The sequence below is a fragment of the Dreissena polymorpha genome, chromosome 7, assembly GCF_020536995.1.
Source record: "Dreissena polymorpha isolate Duluth1 chromosome 7, UMN_Dpol_1.0, whole genome shotgun sequence".
NCBI lineage: Eukaryota > Metazoa > Mollusca > Bivalvia > Myida > Dreissenidae > Dreissena > Dreissena polymorpha.
The window spans coordinates 21,333,600-21,360,660 of NC_068361.1; the positions used below are offsets into that span (position 1 = coordinate 21,333,600).

At 34.1% G+C, this 27,061-nt stretch overlaps 1 protein-coding gene across 16 annotated transcripts in view; it reads right to left on the reverse strand.

The window, feature by feature from the left end:
* Positions 1-397: 397 nt before the first annotated feature.
* LOC127837874 (mucin-5AC-like) overlaps positions 398-27,061 on the reverse strand; it is a 33,255-nt gene continuing 6,591 nt past the window's right edge. Inside the window, exons 8-33 of one of the 16 annotated variants that reach the window (XM_052365300.1) lie at positions 26,890-26,961; positions 26,287-26,460; positions 25,056-25,196; positions 14,627-14,761; positions 14,213-14,335; positions 13,735-13,773; positions 13,250-13,396; positions 12,278-12,400; positions 11,539-11,622; positions 10,914-11,060; positions 10,095-10,217; positions 9,754-9,831; positions 9,495-9,641; positions 8,720-8,842; positions 8,137-8,367; positions 7,530-7,652; positions 7,189-7,266; positions 6,930-7,076; positions 6,156-6,278; positions 5,573-5,803; positions 4,927-5,052; positions 3,903-4,202; positions 2,880-2,999; positions 2,179-2,232; positions 1,224-1,343; positions 398-582 (exon numbers count right to left, since the gene is read on the reverse strand). In XM_052365300.1, coding sequence (XP_052221260.1) covers positions 461-582; positions 1,224-1,343; positions 2,179-2,232; positions 2,880-2,999; positions 3,903-4,202; positions 4,927-5,052; positions 5,573-5,803; positions 6,156-6,278; positions 6,930-7,076; positions 7,189-7,266; positions 7,530-7,652; positions 8,137-8,367; positions 8,720-8,842; positions 9,495-9,641; positions 9,754-9,831; positions 10,095-10,217; positions 10,914-11,060; positions 11,539-11,622; positions 12,278-12,400; positions 13,250-13,396; positions 13,735-13,773; positions 14,213-14,335; positions 14,627-14,761; positions 25,056-25,196; positions 26,287-26,460; positions 26,890-26,961 — 3,431 coding nt within the window. In that variant the 3' untranslated portion in view covers positions 398-460. Of the gene's footprint in view, positions 583-1,223; positions 1,344-2,178; positions 2,233-2,879; positions 3,000-3,902; positions 4,203-4,874; positions 5,053-5,572; positions 5,804-6,155; positions 6,279-6,929; positions 7,077-7,188; positions 7,267-7,529; positions 7,653-8,136; positions 8,368-8,719; positions 8,843-9,494; positions 9,642-9,753; positions 9,832-10,094; positions 10,218-10,913; positions 11,061-11,538; positions 11,623-12,277; positions 12,401-13,249; positions 13,403-13,734; positions 13,780-14,212; positions 14,336-14,626; positions 14,762-25,055; positions 25,197-26,286; positions 26,461-26,889; positions 26,962-27,061 lie in introns of those variants that run through there. The other 15 variants (XM_052365298.1, XM_052365299.1, XM_052365297.1 and 12 more) reach the window with 15 other exon arrangements.

The following is a 27,061-nucleotide window of genomic DNA, read 5'->3' on the forward strand; positions in this document are numbered from 1 at the left end:
CTGAAATCTTATCGGAATGCGAATGAAGCTCTTAATTGCAATACCACTGATTTATTATACAAATTCACGCCACCCAACGGGCGTTTGTTTGAATGTTATAAATCGCTGTACGGTAATGGTATTCATGTAATTCTGCATATTCTGAGAGCCAGTTCTCTCTAGTGAATGTGTCCTACGGTCAGCTAATGTTTAGTGCATATAGAGTATATGCTTCGTTCTGATTGCATTGTTGTTATTCTTTTAATGTACCATAAAATTGTATTAATTGTTACTGTTGTGGATACCCTAACAAGATTGGACAAACATTTACTACGAATATGTTGTGTGATAACTATACGGCTTACGAACTAAACGGACAAAGCAAGAAAACGCAAAGTTTTAGAAAACAAAAAAAAAGTTAGTGGTATGACTTTATTCGTTTATCATGGGACTTTCATATATAATGTTCCAGAGGAAAACATTAACAATTATTGCAAGTATGTTTACATGAATCTTTCATGACACTCGAACAAATAATTTCTTTTGGAAACGCGTCGCAATTCGGCATTTCATCTGTGCATCCTGGAGGTTTCGGTTTTGGTTCTGAAAAACAAACAGGGGAGCAAACTTCAATCTACAGCACCATAAAATCGATAACAAGCTTATTACAATATGTATACGAAACGATACCGACAATACATATTATCTGATTGTTGTCCGGTGTTTTATTAATGATACTTTATGGACATGTCTTGGCTTTGCTAGTACTACTAACACTACGCCAAACTAACGGATGTAATTCATTAAACTTGTTATGACTGGATAAAAAACTACTACAATAATTGCTTTTTTGCATATACACTGAGATATTTATTAAATGTTAACAAGTTAACACATCCTGAAGCAAACCACATGAAGCAAAGACCGTCGTTAAAAACATAAATTTGTTTTTATCTCTTGATATACATAGGGTATGTGGTAGCATCCAACAAGTAATTATTGAATTGTCCACTTAGTGTTTCAAGGGTATAATCATAGAATGTTTTAAACTATGTTGTTCCGACAATATACAACTGTATATCTGCCGAGGGAGAAGAACCATAGACGACCTTGTTTTGTGTTTCAATCCAATGAACACATTTTTACATGTTGTGTGAAATGTTATGTATACAAATAATTGTTTAAAATAAATATATTTTCTTTACACTCAGCAATGCAAATAATAGTATTGCAATACAACTAACCGAGACAGAGACCGCAGTACGCTCTGCATTGCTCCCACATGTACTCGTGGTTCTCAGCCGACGTGCAGTCCTCGGGGGCGTACAACGAGCACATGTCGTACACGTTGCCACAGTTGGTCTCTACGAGTTGAAACAGTTGAAAACATATGAGCCGCGGAAAACGGGGCTTAATGCATGTGCTTAGAGTGCCGTCCCAGATTAGCTTGTGCGGTCAGCCTTAACTGGACTTTAGCTGAGCAAATATTATCCTAAACGAAATATACAATAACAGCGGGAAGTGTCGTCACAGATTAGCCTGTGCGGATGCACATGTTAATCCTAGAGGAGACTTTACGCACATACATTAAACCCCTTTTTAACAGAGAGAGTGGGTTGCACTTGTCGTACACGATGACCACTGTTGGTCTATACGGGGTTAAAAACTCATGATAACGCATATAGTTCGCTAAAGAAAATATAGTCCAACTGACCGTTTCCTATATCTTCAATAGGCAATGCGATTAAACATGATTTACAGTCTACAAGGTGAAATCACAAATTTATATTTGCATCAGGAAGTCCATAGTTTGCTTTAGGAAATACAGGAAATATTGCTTAACTTACCTGTCATTATAGTTTCAGTGACCAAATCAATCACCCATAATTGTATAGTAGCATGTTTGTACAAACAAGTATTGACGAAAAGAGATAAAACGGATATAGGTTAATCCTTGCAACACGAATATATTACATATACATTACAATGAAATGAACATTTTACACATCGGTTAAGTAGCATATTGCAGAGCGTATTTGCAGCGTCCGCTTTGTATGACTAGCAACTCAGATGATAAGTTCAATATAGATGCATGTATATTCTTATTGGAACAAGTATGTAATAAATCAGCAAATGGGCATAAATGTTAAACAATATTTTGATGCTATGTAAGTACGTATCGGTAGGAAATATACGTACTTGGGTCAGTAGTTGTGGTTGGGATTGTGGTCGCCGTAGTTGTCGGTTTCGCATCTGTAAGATTAGATTGAAATAAGTGGTCGCCATGGCTTAGTAGATATAAAGAACTCATAACGACCGGCTGCCAATTGTATAAATGTGGAAAACTCTTATCCAGTGGATAACTTTGAGTTCAATTCAATTTTAGGATGTCTTTTTCGGTTAGCGATTGATAAAAACAAACAGATATCCCAACAGGAGCACGTTTTGGGTACATTTGGGATAAGATATAGCCAAAGTATTTGACGTTGGCTATCTTTATCCAAATAAAGGTTATCTCCTGGATTTGCTAAAGTCATCCATATGTACACAATTGACTGCTGGAGATCATGGGTATGATCCCCAATATGGAAGTGTTATTTAGATCTGCCCATAAAACACAGGTACTTGTTGCAACCAGGACAAGGAGTCGATAGTGCTAAAACAGTATGTTTTCGATAAAAATCGAGCTAAAATAAATAAGCTTAAGCAACATCAAAATAAAATGTTATTCATTAGTTTGTATAACCACTCTTCTCTATATGTTTATCATTATATTCAATGAACTATAAATTCAATCTTTGGTGTTTGTGTAGTTTTTCCAATGTCCTTTGGCTTAATTAAACATGACTTTTTTTGGTACATATCCAACACTTCTTTATGGAAGAAAAATAGCCTTATACCTAAGCACATCCTACAATGACCTCGGCAGTTCTCCCAAAGCACAGGTCTTAAATCTGGATTCAAACAATCCTGATCAGAATATCCAATACAGCCATCGAACGTATTACCGCACGCCACCCCTGAAAGATTGAATGTGTTTCGGTTGTTAACTGTGTATTGTTGACAAGGATATAAGTCGCGACCTAAGAAAACGGTGATAAATGTCGCAAATCCGCATAGGCTTTTCAGGGACGACACTTTCCGCCTGAACTGGATTTTCGTCAGGAAGAGTCGTCCATTAAAACAAAAAAGCGGAAAGTGTCGTCTCTAATTAGCTTGTGTGGACTCCCCAGGCTAAAATTGGACGAAACTTAACGCACATGCAGTTACCCCGTGTTCTCAGAGAATGCTCAAATGTCAGTGGCATTGATACATAACAAATTTGTGTGACCGAGTATAATTCTTTTCCTCATGCTTAAACAGAATAACGTGACTAAGCTGGTCGCCATGGCTAAGTAGATATGGCGTAAACCTAGAGACCGGGAGATCATGGGTATGTTCCCCACTATGGAACTATTAATTTATCATTAATTAATAACTAATAAATGCACTGTAGAAACTTGATCCGCCTAATCATTAACAAAAGTGTGTTCTGTATGATTTAAGCTTAATGACGATCACAATGATACATGTTAAAGTCAAATCAATGCAAATAATGATAAAGCACCTGGCAGTAAAAGCGTCACTCTTAATTAAACGATTTCAAGCATGGGAATCATCTTAAAAACTGATTTCTTCTGTTAGCGTTTTGTAAAAAGAAATGTATTATGTGTTCCTGTTTTTATGTCATTACGACAGTAATCGCTATAAATTATTGATATGGTAATAGAATTCATGCTTGATTCGGCCATCCCGTGTGATTCCAACAAGTGCATGCACATAAAGGCTATTAAAGCTTTAAATATGACACAGAAACAAATACCAAAATGATTATACCCAATATGAAAAGTTAAAGATGAAGTAAATTAAATAATTAAACTCACTTGGATCAATAGTAGTAGTTGTTGGTTTCGGTGTGGTAGTTGTTGTTGTTGTGGAAGTAGTGGTTGATGTTGTCGTTGTTTTGATTGGGGTAGTCGTTGTTGTTGTTGCAGTTGTTGTTGGTGTGGTGGTGGTAGTCGGGGTTGTAGTAGTAGTTGTTGCAGTTGTAGAAATAGTTGTAGGCTTTGTCTTAGTGGTTGTTGTTGTTGTGGTCGTTAATGGCTTTGGGGTAGTTGTAGTCGGCTCAGGGGTTGTAGCCACAGTAGTTGCTTTAGGGGTCGTGACTGGGTTGGAGACCGTGACTAAAAAAAATCAACCACAGTTATAGAATTGACAATTAAAATAATATTATAACGTTGACTTCAGTATTTTAGTATCATTTTAAGCAAATCAAATCACAAAATAAAATATTACAAAACGATCATGCTTAGTTATGATTGTTATTATTTATTATTTGGCTTTCGAACACGGTAAAAGATATAGATGTATAAATGCAATACACTACACTGGGTCTATACATATACTAGCTACATAAAAGCAAAGCATGTCTGAAAAAAAGAGAACACACCAAAGATAGCCAATAGATTCACTAAAATATAAAAAAAAATCATAGAAACCAACGAGATAACTTCCATGGTATTTTATGGCCACAATGGTGAATATAAAAAAAGTAAGACAGCGAAAATGGCAATCACATGCAAGGATAGGGATAACACATGCCGAAGATCAACATGTTTGTTGTCTGAAAACTACCATGCGTCTCACAGTGTACAAAATTTTCCCTCGTATACATGAAGAACATTTGTAAAGTCAACAGTAGGTTAAAGTTTATTATTTGGATTAACATTTGTATGCAAAGGTAAACAACACAGTCCGTGTCGTACTAGAGGAAGGTTTTGAAAAGGTATTTAAAGAGATATACGAGATAAAAAGCATGGGTCCAACCCAACAACTACCTGACAAATATACCATACCCGGCAAAGAAGGATACCTTGCGCCATCAATTTGGTGAAAACTAGTCAATACCATTTTGGTCGCATAAGTCACAAAACTTGGCGCAATGTATTGACGCCCAAGGTTTGAAATCCTCCGTGCAGATATATTCGGCTCCATACGTATCGCAATCTGGATCTACATCCTCGCATACTGGGTCTATGTATGACATAATGTGTAATTTATTATGTTTTATCATACAATTTACTTGGTCTATATAAACAACCCAACACACGCTTTATACATTTTGCAACAGTTTACTGTGTGCCAAGCTGCAATACATATAGCACACACTCCTTGGGCAACACAAGTTTATTTGTATAATTGAATTGCTTTTGATTAATTTGCACGTAGGTTTATTGCACATACGAAATTGGCAATTTGATATCGTATCAAGTGTGTGTACATCGAACTACTCGGTCTTCCACTTAACCAACCACCGCAGAGCTTTGTCTGGAACCAGCGTATCTTGATCTAATCCCTGCCTTCATTACCAACCACGTGATGATAGTCTAGACACGTTGCATAATAATTCTAGCGTTGCTATTTTTACTTTTATCAAACCGGCTGTATAATAAATTTACACAACTAGGTAGGTATCACTGACCAATCAATAATTTAAATAACGTTCACATTGTTACAAAACGTGATAAAAATAGTAACGTTCGTGAATATTTACTTTTACAGAATCCGCAGGATTTTCTACAGTGTGTCTGTGACCACGTTATCATGTCACCGACACAGATGTAGTTGTGACCATACGTGTAACAGTCGTTATCCAAGTCTGCACACACTTCCGTTGTCGACGCAGTGCTTGTCATGACAACCGGTGTCGACGTCGAAGGAGGAGCCGTTGTTGTAGATGTTGTTGTTGACATTATTGAAGGAGAAGTAGTAGTTGAATTAGTTTCTGTAAACGAACAGGCAGGGAATATAACTTAGACAACCGGCGACGAGATAATGATCAGTTATAATTTGGCTTGTTTCGCATAATAATTTTAAATTGCAATTCAATCAATAAAAGTAAGTTTAGTGGAAGCACTATATTTTTTATTTCATATTGATTTATATGTGGACATTTTATTACACATATTACACAGATAACTTGTTTTAATATAGATTAAGCAAACTGAACACGGCAAGCGGTCAATATATAATTATGACATCATGCATGCGGATTTAGTGTTGTGTAGAGAACAAACTTTGACTATTACTCATTAACTTGAATTATACATAGTTGCAGGTCTTCTTATAATATATACCTTGGTTACAAAGGTTGCAGTATTTCGCACAGTGTATGGAGGCCCAAGGTCTGTACTCCTCAGTACATATGTACCCAGTACCATATGTATCACAGTCCGGGTCTGCATCTTCGCAAACAGGGCCTACAAATATATCGTAGATACCATGAACACATGTGCGCAGGTAACCCTGAAGACCGAAAGTTCTCTACGCGACACAAGTCTGATATGCGCAATAAATAGATTGATCCGAGCGTTGAAAAAACGTATGAAAACTCTTTCCCAGCTAGTGGTATTTGAAACATATTGTTTGTTCGATCGCATCGATTACCTTAGGGTTATTAAAACGCTCTCGAGTCCGTTTACTTGGTTCAACCAGTACTTGGTGTCTTTGGAAAACTAATCAAGAGCGCTCCACAGAAGGGATCGAACCCGTTATATTGCGATTGCTAGGTGGACACCATTTCCACTAAGCTATACGGCGAATCCCAGTTGATGCTAAACGATCAATTTCCGTCCGTTAAATATTATAAATACCACCACATTTCAGCTATTTGACCTCAAACAAAGCTCAATTCCTTTTCGAAAGGTTTTAACCGCTAAACAAGTGATATCAATGACGATTTATGAAAAGTATTGCAAACCAATTCAAAAATGATTAACATTTATGGAAGGGTCTATTTTGATTTGTATGACAAAGACTAAGGGTCAAAAACAGGTCCCTTGTTACGTATGTCATGTCAATTAATATTTTTGAAAAGCCCTAGAATAGAATAGACATGTAGAATTCCTTACTTTTACAAAATCCGCAGTTTTTCCGACAGTGGATCTGTGACCACTGAACCATCTCACCAACACAGATGTAGTCGTGGCCGTACGTGTAACAGTCCTTGTCAAGATCTTCACACACTTCCGGTTTCGACGTAGTTGTTATCGCAACAGCTGAAACGATTTTAATCTCCTTTTGATAATTTTTTACTTTATTTTATATTTATAATATTAAGTTTGCAAAACTAAACACATTTCTGTTTATCCAAGCTAAGTAACTGCTTACTCGTGATAATCGGTACTGTAGTTGTTCGTGTTTCTGTTGTTGACACAGGTGTTGTTGTCATGATCGTTGTTGCATTTGCTGAAAACATATCACTCATACACTAAAATAGAAATTCATATATAATGCCACGAAAAACATCGTAACGTACGATTGTTCAGTCAATATGTACACAAACAATACTTGCAAGTGATAAAAGCTCATTTCAGAAAGACCAATGCATATAATACACGGTGTCGTTAACGCCATAGAGTACTCCTATTTGACAATATATGTAGCGAAACAAGAGACTCAGCTCCGTCAAAGTCTCCTACATGTATGGGTAAACAATAGCCGTTCTATACCTTGATTACATAGGTTACAGTACTTTGCACAATGTATAGAGGCCCATGGTTTGAACTCTTCCTGACATATGTAGTCAACCCCATAAGTGTCGCAATCTGGATCTACGTTCTCGCACACAGGATCTGGAGTAGATTTTAATAATGATAACTATAAAGTTCTAGCACAACTTTATCTAGAATAATGGATGCCATTATATACGGATGCAAACTATACCCAAAAACGCGTTCAATAAACTCAATATTGATACTAAATTAATAACGGTTCATGTTTGAGTGTGTGTTCGTATTTCTGTGCTTTTCTTGAAAAATAAGTTTACGATTGTAACGCAGGTAAACCGATTAAAACCCTCAAAGCTTTTAATAGACCGTCCAATTGGTTGATAAAGAGGCCCGATTGATTGATTTGTATGCTTAATATTGGGTTATATGTACTTGTTGTGTTTTATACACAAATAAGCACTTGTCTACATTGCAAAATCAAGGAATTCTCTGTCCTAATAATATTTATAGAATTGCAATTGCTAGTGTTGAAGATTAATTAAAACAATATCATTAAATTTACAGACACAACGAGCATAAGCATACAGTAACGTTCGTGAATATTTACTTTTACAGAATCCGCAGGATTTTCTACAGTGTGTCTGTGACCACGTTATCATGTCACCGATACAGATGTAGTTGTGACCATAAGTGTAACAGTCGTTATCCAAGTCTGCACACACTTCCGTTGTCGTCGCAGTGCTTGTCATGACAACCGGTGTCGACGTCGAAGGAGGGGCCGTTGTTGTAGATGTTGTTGTTGACATTATTGAAGGAGAAGAAGTAGTTGAATTTGTTTCTGTAAACGGACAGACAGGGAATATAACTAAGACAAGCGGCGACGAGATAATGATCAGTTATAATTTGGCATGTTTCGCATAATAATTTTAAATCACAATTCAATCAATAAAAGTAAGTTTAGTGGAATCACTTTATGTTTTATTTAATATTGATTTATATGTGGACATTTTATTACACATATTACACAGATAACTTGTTTTAATATAGATTAAGCAAACTGAACAGGGCAAGCGGTCAATATATAATTATGACACCATGCATACGGATTTAGTGTTGTGTAGAGAACAAACTTTGAATATTACTCATTAACTTGAATTATACATAGTTGCGGGTCTTCTTACAATAATTACCTTGGTCACAAAGGTTGCAGTATTTCGCACAGTGTATGGAGGCCCAAGGTCTGTACTCCTCAATACATATGTACCCAGTACCATATGTATCACAGTCCGGGTCTGCATCTTCGCAAACAGGGCCTACAAATATATCGTAGATACCATGAACACATGTGCGCAGGTAACCCTGAAGACCGAAAGTTCTCTACGCGACACGAGTCTGATATGCGCAATAAATAGATTGATCCGAGCGTTGAAAAAAACATATGAAAACTCTTTCCCAGCTAGTGGCATTTCAAACATATTGTTTGTTCGATCGCATCGATGACCTTAGGGTTATTAAAACGCTCTCGAGTCCGTTTACTTGGTTCAACCAGTACTTGGTGTCTTTGGAAAACTAATCAAGAGCGCTCCACAGAAGGGATCGAACCCGTTATATTGCGGTTGCTAGGTGGACACCATTTCCACTAAGCTATACGGCGAATCCCAGTTGATGCTAAACGATCAATTTCCGTCCGTTAAATATCATAAATACCACCACATTTCAGCTTTTTGACCTCAAACAAAGCTCAATTCCTTTTCGAAAGGTTTTAACCGCTACACAAGTGATATTGATGACGATTTATGAAAAGTATTGCAAACCAATTCACAAATGATTAACATTTATGGAAGGGTCTATTTTGATTTGTATGACAAAGACTAAGGGTCAAAAACAGGTCCCTTGTTACGTGTGTCATGTCAATTAATATTTTTGAAAAGCCCTAGAATAGAATAGACATGTAGAATTCCTTACTTTTACAAAATCCGCAGTTTTTCCGACAGTGGATCTGTGACCACTGAACCATCTCACCAACACAGATGTAGTCGTGGCCGTACGTGTAACAGTCCTTGTCAAGATCTTCACACACTTCCGGTTTCGACGTAGTTGTTTTCGCAACAGCTGAAACGATTTTAATCTACTTTTTATAATTTTTTACTTTATTTTATATTTATAATATTTAGTTTGCAAAATTAAACACATTTCTGTTTATCCAAGCTAAGTAACTGCTTACTCGTGATAATCGGTTCTGTAGTTGTTCGTGTTTCTGTTGTTGACACAGGTGTTGTTGTCATGATCGTTGTTGCATTTGCTGAAAACATAACACTCATACACTAAAATAGAAATTCATATATAATGTCATGAAAAACATCGTAACGTACAATTGTTCAGTCAATATGTACAAAAACAATACTTGCAAGTGATAAAAGCTCATTTCAGAAAGACCAATGCATATAATACACGGTGTCGTTAACGCAATAGAGTACTCCTATTTGACAATATATGTAGCGAAACAAGAGTCTCAGCTCCGTCAAAGTCTCCTACATGTATGGGTAAACAATAGCCGTTTTATACCTTGATCACATAGGTTACAGTACTTTGCACAATGTATAGAGGCCCATGGTTTGAACTCTTCCTGACATATGTAGTCAACCCCATAAGTGTCGCAATCTGGATCTACGTTCTCGCACACAGGATCTGGAGTAGTTTTTAATTATGATAACTATAAAGTTCTAGCACAACTTTATCTAGAATAATGGATGCCATTATATACGGATGCAAAGTATACCCAAAAACTCGTACAAATAAACTCAATATTGATACTAAATTAATAACAGTTCATGTTTAAGTGTGTGTTCGTATTACTGTGTTTTTCTTGAAAAATAAGTTTACGATTGTAACGCAGGTAGACCGATTAATACCCTCAAAGCTTTTAACAGACCGTTCAATTGGTTGATAAAGAGGCCCGATTGATTGATTTGTATGCTTAATATTGGGTTATATGTACTGGTATGTGTTTTATACACAAATAAGCACTTGCCTACATTGCAAAATCAAGGAATTCTCTGTCCTAATAATATTTATAGAATTGCAATTGCTAGTGTTGAAGATTAATTAAAACAATATCATTAAATTTACAGACACCACGAGCATAAGCATACACCCATCTTCGAAGGCATATGTTCACATACTTAAACATATTGTATAGCCGAATATTCGGGCGATTCAAAGTATATAATGTTAAAACCGTAAATAAGACACACAGAACAAAATTTAGAAGCAAAGCATGCCATATCCTGTGGCTGCCACAGTAACATGATATAAAATTTGTCGGCACTAACATAAAATAAACCATGAATGAATCGTTATACACAAACAGCTCTAATGCTATACCTTTACAGAATCCGCAGGTTTTTCTACAGTTTGTCTGTGACCACGTTACCATGTCACCGACACATATGTAGTTGTGACCATAAGAGTAACAGTCGTTATCCAAGTCTGCACACACTTCATTTGTTACCGTAACACTTGTTGAGACAGCTGGAAACAATATTGAGTCGTTCGTTTACGGTTTAAAGAACTTTCTTAGGAAAATATTATTGAAATAAACACGTGATCAGCATCAATTTATTAAACCTAATCTCAGCAGGTTCCCAAAATAGCTTTTAATATTTAGATGTTTATAGATTTACATTACGATTGTCGAATTTCTTCGCGCAAGATAAAGCAGTATAATAATAACAAAAATAGTTATTTTGAACATTACTTATTACAACATAAGTGAATTGCGTCGTAACGTTTAAAATGTATATAATATTTTAGCCATAACATATTATTGGACCAATTTTTATACAGTGCGTAAGTGATATAAAACCATATGAATCAAATAGAAATGATGCACGTAATTTATAATCCTTTCCACATACACTTTAGACTTCTGAATCTTGAATATTTGAACTTGTGGCAATCTTGAAGAAGGCGGTTACCCATGCAACGGGCTTTCAGTTTTGATACCTACGCGTGGTTTGTGTAGTCAGCGTTGTTGACTCAGTTGTTTTTAGAGGTGTTGTTACCGTCGTCGTAGGCGGTTTAGTGGTCTGTTCTGCAAAAAGAAGTTATTACCAATCAATATATGTATATAAACGAGGAATGCAAATTCACATAATCCATCCATCTTATAACGGTATCATTAATGTAAGTTTTTTACTTCAATACAATTTCAAACGACCGATTTCGCCGATACCGAATATTTAACTCGCATTTGTCGTAAAACTAAACATTTTGTATATTGTTGGTATGGTTGAGTCTCCGCAGATTTATGTTGACTTCGAAATAGTGTACACGTCTTTTTTACATGAAGAAATTTTGGCTGTACAAACGTAAATAAATGTCGATGTATAAAAGGCCATTTTATATGGTCACTGGTCTTTTCTTCTGAACTTGTATTCTTATTGTTTGTTCATCAACATATGTTAGTTGATTTGAAAAAAAAATAAAAAGAATAATGACCAAAAAGGTTTGCAAAATTTCATTATCACACATATGAAAAACACGCATGTACAAGTCAACTTGTATAAAAGGACTATACAACATCAGTTATTAAACCAAGCCAATAAAAACTTTAATGTTTATGATAATAAAGGAATGGCCAGTATGTCGGCCCGACTGCACAGTGAGCAACTAAATGTCTTGAAATTCCCAATAATAAGTACAACCCATTTTTGAAAAAAAAAGCAGAAGAACGAATACATATTCACCTTGGTTACACAGGTTGCAGTATTTCGCACAGTGTATGGAGGCCCAAGGTCTGTACTCCTCAGTACATATGTACCCAGTACCATAGGTATCACAGTCCGGGTCTGCATCTTCGCAAACTGGGTCTATTTCATTAAAGGTTAAAATACGTTAACAAATGCTAGACCGTTTTCTTGTGGATTGAATATAGAGTAAAAAAAACTGCTAATAACAAAACTAAGTAAAACAACGGTTGGGACAACATAAGCCTGTGTGCATGATAGATTGGTATTTATATTCTTTTACACCTAATGATAAAATATGACATTTCTGCAGTGAAATAACAGCAGTGAAAATAAACCAATTGATATTTTCATCGGTGAAAATAACAAATTTTCGGAACTCCTTTTTCTATTTTAAGATTATCATAAATACTTTTATATATATTTTCTATGATCACGAGTGAATTAAAATCGACATTCCACCGTATCCAACAAATTTTCCTTTTATTTTATGCTTTTTCACCGTTTATTTCGATTGTAAAAGAGTTTTACTGAAGAATATCGCTGGTATAATGACGTCATTTCGTCACACTAATGACGTCATGTTGTGTTTTGAAATGTATTGAGGCCACGGGAGAAATGGTAACTTTTCAGCGAAAGGGAAACAGCTGTTCATTATCTTCTTGAAAAAAGGTGCATACAAGAAACATAAAATGTGTTCAGGTCAGTGTAAGATCTATGTGCCACTCGTGAAAATATATTTTGTATGATCACTCGTGAATAAAAAACTATCTTACACTGACATTAACAAATATCCTCTATTTCTTTAATTGATAGAGACCGTCGCGTGCTGCAGACGGTCTTTTATCAAACAATACTTACAGTTTAACATTTTTCTTAATTAAATTGTTTAATGTTTTTGGGAATCTTTCTTTTTTCGAAACATTAACAAATGTCTGAAAGACAAATTTTACCCAGTAAAAACCAGCTTACTTTTACAAAATCCGCAGTTTTTCCGACAGTGAATCTGTGACCACTGTACCATCTCACCGACGCAGATGTAGTCGTGGCCGTACGTGTAGCAATCGTTGTCAAGATCTTCACAAACCTCGGCAGTGTCTGCGGCCTCGTTGATTCTAGCTATTACTACGCAAGCACGCGTGCTATCCGATTATTATTGATATTACATATATAGCCTATCTGTTAAACACCATAAAATAAGCCTATTAAAAATTTCAAAAACAAAACGTTTTACATCGCAAAAGCTGTGGTTATCTAGCCTAGTTTAGGTAAGGGAATTAAGCCGCTTCATATAACAAATGTATATGCTATAAACGTGTACAACTTCAAAGCTGCATCAGTATGTTTATTACCAAATGAAGCACACGGATTAACGTTATTTTTGTAAAATACGAATTTTCACCATCTGATTTCAGACACACATTATTTGCACTAAATACCAGAAGCAAATAAACTACCTGATGGTGATGTTGAAGGCATTGCTACTGTCGTCGTTACTGAAACTTGAATAACATAATTTGTAATTTGCTAAATAAGAAATACAGATTTTTATCATACCACCACATTGATATCTGCTTGATATCCTGTTGCCTCGCCGTTATTTCTTTTCTAAGCCTCGCCTGATATATTACAAAACGATCAGGCAGTAACCTGTTTTTCTCTATATAACAATCCTCCGTATTTATCTGAACATTATTACTATCAAGCCTATAGCAAATACAATAAGTAAACATAATAGATGAAATCAAACAAGGCTCACAACAGCTGTTATTTTAATATCGCTATAAAATGTATTCTTATCGTCTATTATTTGTGACAACAACGAAGACAACAATAAAGATGTACTGATGCTGTTGATGATGATCAAAATAAACAATTTGATCATAGTGATTAAGATGGCGATAATGCCCTTCATGAAAACGGTAATTGATATACCATTAGGACAAAGGTTGCAAAATTTAGCACAGTTGAGTTTTGCCCATGGAATGTAGTCCCCTTTGCAAATATAGTCCGAACCATAGACAGTGCAATCCTGGGCTTCGTCTTTGCATATGTGCTCTGCAATGCCAATCATAAACATGGTTGATAGACGATGATTTATTTATTGTATGTGGTGTAAAATGATATAATTAAGTTGTTGAGGCAAACTGCTATTTCTGTTTATGTATGTATCATTGTCTATGTGTTAATAGCAGAACTGACGAGGGATTATATTTTGGAAATCGAGTGTTGCTTAGGCAATATGTAAGCCGATGTTGTATGTATATCCATGTCTCAAATGTACTTGGCAACGTGAAATCACAAGATATCGATAGGCCGACCTGTAAATTTCAACATAAGTAAACCTACCGGAACATATTCCACAGAATTTCCGGCAATGCATGCTGGCCCAGTCTTTGTACGGATCCACACAGATGTAGTTGGAGCCATAGGAGGCGCAATCGGTGTCCAAGTCAGCGCACGGAGCTTCCGTTACTGCGGACTCTAAATGGACAATAGGAACATTATTTATACAAAGGATATTCAATCAGATATATTTGGATTTCAAAAAGTACATCGGTACGTATTTACTTCTGACATTTTATAAAGGAAACGGAAAGTAAGACCAAAATTTGTGCAAATGATATTCAATCAGGTTGATTTGGATTGCAACAATTAATCGTTTAAATATTAGTATCGCGATGCGTATTTACTCATGATATGTATACTTAAAAAGGCGTTCTTTAACGCAGCAACGTCACAGACAGGTAAGGGAATATAAATGCGGCCACATAACGTTTTTGCAATCCCAGGAATACGATAGTAAACCAATGATGTCAATACAAATAAAATCTGTCAAACCAACATTTTGGAGGAAGGTCTTTTACAAATAATGAAGGATTTTTTCTTGTATCAGTGTACAATATGGCCATTTAAGTCTTATCACGCGTTGGACACGGAATGATGGACTATTATTTATAAATATAGTTGATATTAATCGAAATATTTCAACATATATTTCGCAAGTTGAATACCTTAAAACAGGTATGGGCTCATTTTGGGATTAAGCATAATTCTTTAGCTTAAGAAGCGGCTGCTCTTATTACCATGCTTGCTCTTTTTCAAATGGTGCAGCTTGTAATGTGTAACTTCTTGTGTGTAAGCAAGTTTACGCCAGAAGTAGAATAGACCATCTAGTGGTAATTTCAAAGCAAAATCGGTGTCCAAAGCTTTAAAATTCTCGAGGCGCTTTTGAAATAAGCCTCAAATAAAATATTAAAATTACCAAACCAGGGCATTTGCAACATCGATGTTTGTAAATAATATTAATGTAAGCAGTTCTATTTAATTTTAAACAGTATTTTTTAATTTAGTCATTTTCCCAATCTGTCACATAGCAACGGAATCGTTTTTTTTCTGATGTTTCACAATAACTCATATAAGTTTTTTTTACAAAATTAAGGTATTCATTTGTTTTAGTTCGTTGTTTCCTGAATAAAAAATATTTATGAAAATAGCGTATCCTCTAAACCTACGTGTTTCGTAATATCTTTGTTTAATATTGAAACAAAATAGGTAGTACTAAAATCGACTTTAACCAGTTATGTTTGTTTGAACTTCTTATGTATTTTTCAGTAAACATACTAACATACAAATCGTTAGTTTCCAGATAATTTTTTGAGATTCATTCCCATCTAAAGAGCTTCTGAAGCAACTTTTTAATATAAACGTTTCATATAAATTACTAAAAACACATTGAGCCGTATGAACTGTTGCATTTGAGTGACATTATGCACGCACGAAAACATTATATATCAGAGGGACATTTCTTCAGGAATTTAAAAATGTCAACAGTTCTATTCACATACGTTCTAAGTTATTATGTGACTATGTTATGTTGTTTTTTTCAGATCGTATCAATACAGACAATCACCACTACTTACTTGTAAGAACTAAAACTCCATACAGACAAAGTAATATTAGATGCGCTTTATCCATTTTGACCGAACCGTTCTTGCGTATTCCGTTTCATTTTATCAGCATTACAAAATGACTTGATAGTCTTATCTTCAGGTCAGGTGAACTTATCGCTTGTGTCTTGCACTAAGTTTAAGTAAGAGAATACAATATGGTGAGTGCAATCATTGCAACGAGAATACACTATAGTTAACACTCTCACGTGCATCTCTGTATGGCAGATACACTCGAAGGATAAGATCAAGTATTCTTCATGGTAATTACATTGTTTGAATGTTTTAAGATTGGCATTCAAATAATAATTTAAATATGAAAATCAATGAAAAACTAGTTGGCATGGAATTAATTCGTGCAAGGGGTTTTCGGAATTAGATCTAAGCCAACTTAATATACGCATATACTAAAACTTAAGCTGCAACACCAGAAAATGGGAAACCTTATTATAAATTGCTGTCCTGTATTTATAGCATGGAACCATTAGCAAAACAGTGAGTCACAGACAAAATAACGCACAAACATAAGCAAACCTAGGCTCGCAGCCCTGGAACGGTCATTTAATAGAGCACTGGAGCTTTAAACCGGATTTTAGGAGCTCGAACCGTCAATTTGGTCCATAAATATTAAAATAACAGTTAAATGTACATAAAAAGTTAACTTATACTATTATAATTCACATTTAGAAACAATAAAAGAGAATACATTATAATTTAACACAATTTCATCACTCCGTGATTATGTATATACTAACGCTGTCTGACGAAATGAAGTGAAACCAAAACAAGAATCAATTGCATATCTTATTAATTAAAAAGCTTTAGATAAAATTAATCATATATTTTAACATTCAGGTCATCGCTGTGAAATTCGAGTAGAAGTCCTAATAAATGTTAAAGGTCAAAATAAAAAACTAGGTTGTGTATATTAATGTTTAGCCACACAAAAAAATTAAGTACAACAAAAAAGTTTCAAAGAAGTTAAATTGTTATAAATTAATATAATTATTGCAGCTAGTTCAATTAAAAATTATCATTTGAAAAAACACACGCTTGTGTTATTATAAAAAACAAACCGAGATTCATATTCTGAAAATCATTCAGACCAGAAAGATCCGCATCAGATTGCCAAAATAAGTCAGTAAAGTAAACCATTATTCGGTGATTACTTCAAACGACCACGTGCTCTGCTTAAAATCTGATGACGTCATAATTTTTAACATAATTTACTTTAAAGCTACATATGCAATTGAAAATCAAATAAAATGTCTGAAAGAAATTCACAGTTAAAAAACATGTATTTGCCGTATGTTAATGTTTCAATCTAATACAAACTTTCCTTAACAAACAGTGAACAACACCGAAAACGTTTACTAGAAATGTTAAATTTACTATATGCTCTATTTAGTAACAATTAACCATATACCGTTCTTAGTGTTATTATTGGACTTCAATTTCTTAAATTTGAAAAACAGCAATCATATCGTCATCGCTGAAAAGAATCACTAATGTATGATTTAAAATGTCGTTAAGGACACATTTAGTTCGCTTTTCGTTAATTGTAACTATCCCTTTAGGTTTCTTTAAGGTCATTTATTTGTCAGCCGTTTCAATTCTTATCTCACTGATATCATACCGCGTATAGCATCGGTGAACCAAAAGTAGCATTATGCGAAGGTGTGGAACCCATCTGAGATAGTCACTATTGAACATCGCACTTACCACTAATGGTTCTTTGAATTGATGGTTGTGAACAAAATGGGGCGTGTGAAATAAGAACATTATGATTGCTATTTTACATTTTTACAAAATCAGTACTAGACAGATTTAGTTGTTGTTGTTGTTTTGGTAGTACTTAGTAATTAACGCGTCTTAATACATGTGCACGCAAAATCCAAGTCAATCATACCGCGACTTCTCGTAAGTCGATTCAGCCAGTTTGTTCACACCCTCTTTCGCCTGTACAGTGGTAACGCAATTATTAAAATAGTTGTGTTCGATATAAAGCCATTTCTTGTTTTCCTGATATTTGCGGGGTCTTACAAGTTATGGCTGAAATGACAAGATAATCGGGACCTGATGGGATATGCTCTAAACTTTAAACTTTAATAACTCACGTAATTAACACTGTTGCATATTTCCGTATTCATAAGAATTCAGAACATTTAATTCTGTTTACTGCATTTCATGCTACTATAACTCACCGTACACTGTTCTTATCTCGTCTGACATTGGAGAAATATTTCAGTAAACGAATTATTTTTTGCTTTTTTTAAATAATGCAGTTTTTATGTTCATTTTTACATAACACCTTTGTGTTTTCATCAAAAAACTTGTATATAGTAAAGAGCGGATAGCAAATATCTCTTCCGGTTACACTAAACTAAGTAAAATTAGAGCAGTCGTCAAATATAATATAACTCGATATATTGATGGTTAATATAATAAATATGACAATAAACGCGATTTCGATAAATCAAGTCAAAACTACTAGTTTCAAAATGACGGTTTAATATCCAGTCATAGCATACAAGAAGTTGCATTAGGTTTTATTTAAAAAATTACTTAATATTTGAGAAGATGAATACACACTTGTGAATACATAATAACACTTTTATTTTGCTTTTCAAATAAAGAAATAAAACACCATTTAACGGAATGAGCACACTGTTAAAATTCGTTACTTGCTCAGTGTCAATGATATTCTCCTTATGTCATCAGTACATCAGATGTGCACTATCTGAGCATTGAACTCAATGAACACACTGTGAACATTCGTAATTAACCCATTTATGCCCAGTGGACTCTCCCATCCTTCTTAGTTGGATCAATTTATTTCCAAAATTAGGGATGTCTAGTATATTTATTTCTATATTTAGAATATTTCTAACAGAAATTTCTTTGGGCAAACAGCGCAGACCCAGATGAGACGCCGCATTATGCGGCGTCTCATCTGGATCTACGCTGTTTGCAATGTCCTTTTTTCAGGACGCTAGGCATGAATGGGTTAAGTCAGTTTCAATAATAATCTCGTTATAATATTAGTACATCAGTACATCACATGTGCACAATCTACAAAGCAAACGCAACGACTACGCCGAGAAACGTTATGGCGACGTTGGCCGACGTTAAGCAAACAAGCGTTGAGGAGACCTGGATGGTCGGCGCCTCAAGGTCCCTCAGAGCCCTGTTGACCGGTGCTGCAAGACAAATAGGTGATATCTAGCTGTGCTAAGAGTAGCTAAGCTCAAAAATCTGAATATATAAACATATAGATGAAACTTGCGTCCAATCCAAAGCAGTGTAATGACTACAGGTGGACAAGCAATCGAGGAATATTGATTATTTATGTAACATGTGTTTATGTGTAACATATGGCGTTGTTGTAATTGTTTAAAATATACATACATACTTATTTTCTTTGAAGCGACAACCCATATCGTAAGCGCAAGCATTGTTTGTTTAAATAATGAGTTATGTGTGTTGTATTCCATGTGTATGTTTAAATAATGAGTTATGTGTGTTGTATTCCAAGTGTATGTTTAAATAATGAGTTATGTGTGTTGTATTCCAAGTGTATGTTTAAATAATGAGTTATGTGTGTTGTATTCCAAGTGTATGTTTAAATAATGAGCTATGTGTGTTGTATTCCAAGTGAATGTTTAAATAATGAGCTATGTGTGTTGTATTCCAAGTGTATGTTTAAATAATGAGTTATGTGTGTTGTATTCCATGTGTATGTTTAAATAATGAGCTATGTGTGTTGTATTCCATGTGTATGTTTAAATAATGAGCTATGTGTGTTGTATTCCAAGTGTATGTTTAAATAACGAGCTATGTGTGTTGTATTCCAAGTGTATGTTTAAATAATGAGTTATGTGTGTTGTATTCCATGTGTATGTTTAAATAATGAGCTATGTGTGTTGTATTCCAAGTGTATGTTTAAATAATGAGCTATGTGTGTTGTATTCCAAGTGTATGTTTAAATAATGAGTTATGTGTGTTGTATTCCATGTGTATGTTTAAATAATGAGCTATGTGTGTTGTATTCCAAGTGTGTGTTTAAATAATGAGTTATGTGTGTTGTATTCCAAGTGTTTGTTTAAATAATGAGTTATGTGTGTTGTATTCCATGTGTATGTTTAAATAATGAGCTATGTGTGTTGTATTCCAAGTGTGTGTTTAAATAATGAGTTATGTGTGTTGTATTCCAAGTGTATGTTTAAATAATGAGCTATGTGTGTTGTATTCCATGTGTATGTTTAAATAATGAGCTATGTGTGTTGTATTCCAAGTGTGTGTTTAAATAATGAGTTATGTGTGTTGTATTCCATGTGTATGTTTAAATAATGAGTTATGTGTGTTGTATTCCAAGTGTATGTTTAAATAATGAGTTATGTGTGTTGTATTCCAAGTGTATGTTTAAATAATGAGTTATGTGTGTTGTATTCCAAGTGTGTGTTTAAATAATGAGTTATGTGTGTTGTATTCCAAGTGTATGTTTAAATAATGAGCTATGTGTGTTGTATTCCAAGTGTGTGTTTAAATAATGAGTTATGTGTGTTGTATTCCATGTGTATGTTTAAATAATGAGTTATGTGTGTTGTATTCCAAGTGTATGTTTAAATAATGAGTTATGTGTGTTGTATTCCAAGTGTATGTTTAAATAATGAGTTATGTGTGTTGTATTCCAAGTGTGTGTTTAAATAATGAGTTATGTGTGTTGTATTCCAAGTGTATGTTTAAATAATGAGCTATGTGTGTTGTATTCCAAGTGTATGTTTAAATAATGAGTTATGTGTGTTGTATTCCAAGTGTGTGTTTAAATAATGAGTTATGTGTGTTGTATTCCAAGTGTATGTTTAAATAATGAGCTATGTGTGTTGTATTCCAAGTGTATGTTTAAATAATGAGCTATGTGTGTTGTATTCCAAGTGTTTGTTTAAATAATGAGTTATGTGTGTTGTATTCCAAGTGTATGTTTAAATAATGAGTTATGTGTGTTGTATTCCAAGTGTATGTTTAAATAATGAGTTATGTGTGTTGTATTCCAAGTGTTTGTTTAAATAATGAGCTATGTGTGTTGTATTCCAAGTGTATGTTTAAATAATGAGTTATGTGTGTTGTATTCCAAGTGTGTGTTTAAATAATGAGTTATGTGTGTTGTATTCCAAGTGTATGTTTAAATAATGAGCTATGTGTGTTGTATTCCAAGTGGATGTTTAAATAATGAGCTATGTGTGTTGTATTCCAAGTGTATGTTTAAATAATGAGCTATGTGTGTTGTATTCCAAGTGTATGTTTAAATAATGAGTTATGTGTGTTGTATTCCAAGTGTATGTTTAAATAATGAGTTATGTGTGTTGTATTCCAAGTGTATGTTTAAATAATGAGCTATGTGTGTTGTATTCCAAGTGTATGTTTAAATAATGAGCTATGTGTGCTGTATTCCAAGTGTGTGTTTAAATAATGAGTTATCTGTGTTGTATTCCAAGTGTATGTTTAAATAATGAGTTATGTGTGTTGTATTCCAAGTGTATGTTAAAATAATGAGCTATGTGTGTTGTATTCCAAGTGTGTGTTTAAATAATGAGTTATCTGTGTTGTATTCCAAGTGTATGTTTAAATAATGAGTTATGTGTGTTGTATTCCAAGTGTATGTTTAAATAATGAGTTATGTGTGTTGTATTCCAAGTGTTTGTTTAAATAATGAGCTATGTGTGTTGTATTCCAAGTGTGTGTTTAAATAATGAGTTATCTGTGTTGTATTCCAAGTGTATGTTTAAATAATGAGTTATCTGTGTTGTATTCCAAGTGTATGTTTGAATAATGAGTTATCTGTGTTGTATTCCAAGTGTATGTTTAAATAATGAGTTATCTGTGTTGTATTCCAAGTGTATGTTTAAATAATGAGTTATGTGTGTTGTATTCCAAGTGTATGTTTAAATAATGAGTTATGTGTGTTGTATTCCAAGTGTTTGTTTAAATAATGAGCTATGTGTGTTGTATTCCAAGTGTATGTTTAAATAATGAGTTATGTGTGTTGTATTCCAAGTGTATGTTTAAATAATGAGTTATGTGTGTTGTATTCCAAGTGTGTGTTTAAATAATGAGCTATGTGTGTTGTATTCCAAGTGTATGTTTAAAGAATGAGTTATGTGTGTTGTATTCCAAGTGTGTGTTTAAATAATGAGTTATGTGTGTTGTATTCCAAGTGTGTGTTTAAATAATGAGCTATGTGTGTTGTATTCCAAGTGTATGTTTAAATAATGAGCTATGTGTGTTGTATTCCAAGTGTTTGTTTAAATAATGAGCTATGTGTGTTGTATTCCAAGTGTATGTTTAAATAATGAGTTATGTGTGTTGTATTCCAAGTGTATGTTTAAATAATGAGCTATGTGTGTTGTATTCCAAGTGTATGTTTAAATAATGAGCTATGTGTGTTGTATTCCAAGTGTTTGTTTAAATAATGAGCTATGTGTGTTGTTTTCCAAGTGTGTGTTTAAATAATGAGTTATGTGTGTTGTATTCCATGTGTATGTTTAAATAATGAGTTATGTGTGTTGTATTCCAAGTGTATGTTTAAATAATGAGTTATGTGTGTTGTATTCCAAGTGTATGTTTAAATAATGAGTTATGTGTGTTGTATTCCAAGTGTGTGTTTAAATAATGAGTTATGTGTGTTGTATTCCAAGTGTATGTTTAAATAATGAGCTATGTGTGTTGTATTCCAAGTGTGTGTTTAAATAATGAGTTATGTGTGTTGTATTCCATGTGTATGTTTAAATAATGAGTTATGTGTGTTGTATTCCAAGTGTATGTTTAAATAATGAGCTATGTGTGTTGTATTCCAAGTGTATGTTTAAATAATGAGTTATGTGTGTTGTATTCCAAGTGTGTGTTTAAATAATGAGTTATGTGTGTTGTATTCCAAGTGTATGTTTAAATAATGAGCTATGTGTGTTGTATTCCAAGTGTATGTTTAAATAATGAGCTATGTGTGTTGTATTCCAAGTGTATGTTTAAATAATGAGCTATGTGTGTTGTATTCCAAGTGTATGTTTAAATAATGAGTTATGTGTGTTGTATTCCAAGTGTATGTTTAAATAATGAGTTATGTGTGTTGTATTCCAAGTGTATGTTTAAATAATGAGCTATGTGTGTTGTATTCCAAGTGTTTGTTTAAATAATGAGCTATGTGTGTTGTATTCCAAGTGTATGTTTAAATAATGAGTTATGTGTGTTGTATTCCAAGTGTATGTTTAAATAATGAGTTATGTGTGTTTTATTCCAAGTGTATGTTTAAATAATGAGTTATGTGTGTTGTATTCCAAGTGTATGTTTAAATAATGAGTTGTGTGTGTTGTATTCCAAGTGTTTGTTTAAATAATGAGCTATGTGTGTTGTATTCCAAGTTTCGATGATAACGCACAATAATTATTCCTTAGAAGGTCAGACAGACGAACAACATACACAAATACATACAGAAGCGGTTGAGATATTTACTTAACCAGCAATGACGAGTGTGCATACTCTTTTTATGCAATTAATCTGACGTAGGCAAAATAAATTGAAATCGCCCGGCATGCCCGTGCCGTCAGATTCTAACATGGAATAATGCAAGGCCATCTTTTATCAAACGTGAAGCATTTTCCATGAAAACTTGACAAAACGGTTGGTTATTATTTCTGCCTACGCTGGGAAATAATACTAGATATATGTTATACTGGTAAATAAATATGTAACATGTTTGATACATTGTGTCGTGCATGCATGTCGGTATACTATTGTTTAAAAACATGTATTATTGTTTCCGACATTTCATTAAATGTTACAATACTACCATGTTCTGCATAATGAATGGTACACATGCGGTGGGTAACACAATTAATTGGGCAATTCAGTTTATACTAGATTTGTACATCCTACATTCTATGTCATTTATATGTCACTACCTCACAACATAACATAGGCTGCATATGTTTCGCCATTTTAGTCTCTACTTGTCCTCAATCTATAGACGGGTTACATTTTCGTAAAAATGTTGCTGACAAATTAACAAAAATAACGAAATATGGCTGACATGTGCTGCCTTTAGGTCATCACTATTGATAATTACACTTCTGATCAATGAATGGCTAAGGAATTGAATCGTTATATGACAATGTGAATACGCACTAAATGAATAGAATATATACCATAACAAACGACACAGAAGTGTTGGTATTATTTTATAAAGGTAGACTTAATAGATGTGTTTAAATGGAAATGAGCCTTGCTCTGTGAAAAGGGGGTTTACTGTACGTGCTTAACCCATTTATGCCCAGTGGACTCTCCCATCCTACTAAGTTGGATCAATTTATTTCCAAAATTAGGGATGTCTAGTATATTTATTTCTATATTTAGAATATTTATTACACAAAATTTCTTTAAGCAAACAGCGCAGACCCAGATGAGACGCCGCATTATGCGGCGTCTCATCTGGGTCTACGCTGTTTGCAATGTCCTTTTTTCAGGACGCTAGGCATGAATGGGTTTAAATGCCGTCCCAGATTAGCCTTTGCAGTTCGCACAGGCTAACCAGGGACGACCCATTCTGCTTTAATGATATTTGTTCGTTTTAAGAAAGTCTCTTCTAGTTAAATCTAGTTACGGCTAATCAGGGACGACACTTTACGCACATGCCTTAAACCCCCATTTCACAGAGAACGGCTCAAATTTTGTACTGAGACAACTCAAACTTAGATTCACCGCATACAACTGAGAATCTTATCGTCTAGTTACAAAGGTGGATTGGCTATAACAACCATGAATAAAAAATAGCATACCATTGCATAGGCCACAGAATTTAGGGCATTTCAGCGTCGCGAACTCTTTGAATTCATCAGAGCAAACATAGTTGAAGCCATAGATGGAACAATCTTCTGTGTCCTGACACTTCGAACCACCCGAGGCAGACGTAGGCTGACCTATGAGTGTAGGAACAATCTACATTGTTTGTAACAACGTTTCTGTTTCCTTCATATTGTGTTAAACGAGTTGAAAATTATAGAAGAGTCATCAACAATAATACGTTAAAGTAATTGTTCTTGTTATTGATTAATTGTTTGTTTGTTTTATAAATTTTCGTAACTTGTGTAATTTCCAGTATTTTTGTGTTTGATATTATAATTTTTCAAATTTCAAGTTTCAATTTGTTTTGTTACTTTGAACACCTACTTAGCCTCATTAAAAACTGGTTGTCCTATTTAGAAGTCAATTTTGTATTGACATTGACTTAAAAAGCATCTGAGCGATTGCTTTGCTTTTTAATGTTTCGATTGTATGCTGCAGTTCATCTTGTTGTTGTTTATGAGTATTTTTTTTGTTTAGTTAAAATACAATTTCATAAAATACGTACGATAATTATATAATTAGTATTAACAAATAAAACCACAACATGTATGCAAATACATTTTAGTACATATACCTGTAGAGTTATAAAGCGGCCTCGATTTGAAGATAGTGTGATATTTCAAAATAGCCTGTGTAAACAGACATGCATGTTCTTATAGCAAACATAAGCACTGATAGCAAAATCATTTTAAAGGGAATTGTTCACAGTTTTTCGTATTTTTACAAATGCTATTAAAAAAGTGTAATAACAAATCTATTATGTGTTTAATAGTGTTTACTTATTCTAATAGCAAGTACAACAGTTGACTTCAACACTTTGAAGTTCCCGGGATTTAAACCCCGGTCCTCTGGAGCAAGATCCAACGTACTACCACTGCGCAATGCAGACTTTCGTGATCTCTGGTGAAACATGACCGCTATATTAGTAATCGACGTATTTTCCAAATTATCAAGAAAAAGGCATTAACATCGCTTTATTATTTTACCGGTTTTGAATGACAAATATCCGTTAATTAACCAATATTTTAAACATGTATCTAAGTCAATAACGTTATTTCGCTTGTTTAAACATATTGCATGACCAATATGTTGAAAATGGTAAGTTTACCACACTGTGATTAAGTCCTTTTAATACACTACCTACGGTTGAAACAAAAACCTTACCGCAGTATCCACAGAATTTCGGACAGTTCGTCCTGGCCCAGGGCTCGTAGGTGGCGCTACACGCGTAGTCGTGACCATAGAGACTGCAGTCTACAAGATCAGCGCAAGTAGTCGTTGTAGTCAAAGGGGCCGTGGTTTGAATGGCTGTTTGGGTTCTGGGTGCATCTGTTGCAACTAGGAGGTAAACGATGACATATCATTGCACCTTCAAAAATAAGAATTTAAACTTTCGCAGTTAAACGGATATTAATATCAGTATTTGAGTTATTTGCGATGGTTGCAAAAACGAAATATATATATATATATTAAATATAAATGATAAAAATCACCGTTTAATAAAAAAATTAGCGTTATACATGAGGAAATAGTATAATAAATCAGTTTGAAACGCATGTTTCGTCGACTGTGTGTTAAATAACATAGACACGAAGAAAAGTCAATAAAATAAGTATGTTATGAAGTTATTGAAAAATTCTTTAACACATGTGTTGTAATTACTTGTCATAACAACCTATGAAATTGAGCATGTACATGAAACTCTTGAATAAGTGTCAAAGTTTACAACAAAGGAACATTATTCGGCAAATGTTATTTTTGTTTTACCTGGTACCATCCACGTGTTGTTGTATCCTAAAATAGGGCATCTGTAAGAGTCCGAGCTCTTCGGTGGGTCCGCTGAAAGAGATGAGTCATTAATTTAATATCTATTTGAATGTATCATGTTACTGAGTTATTTGTTTTGCTTGCTTAGGCTTTGCTCGTGTTATGCATATGT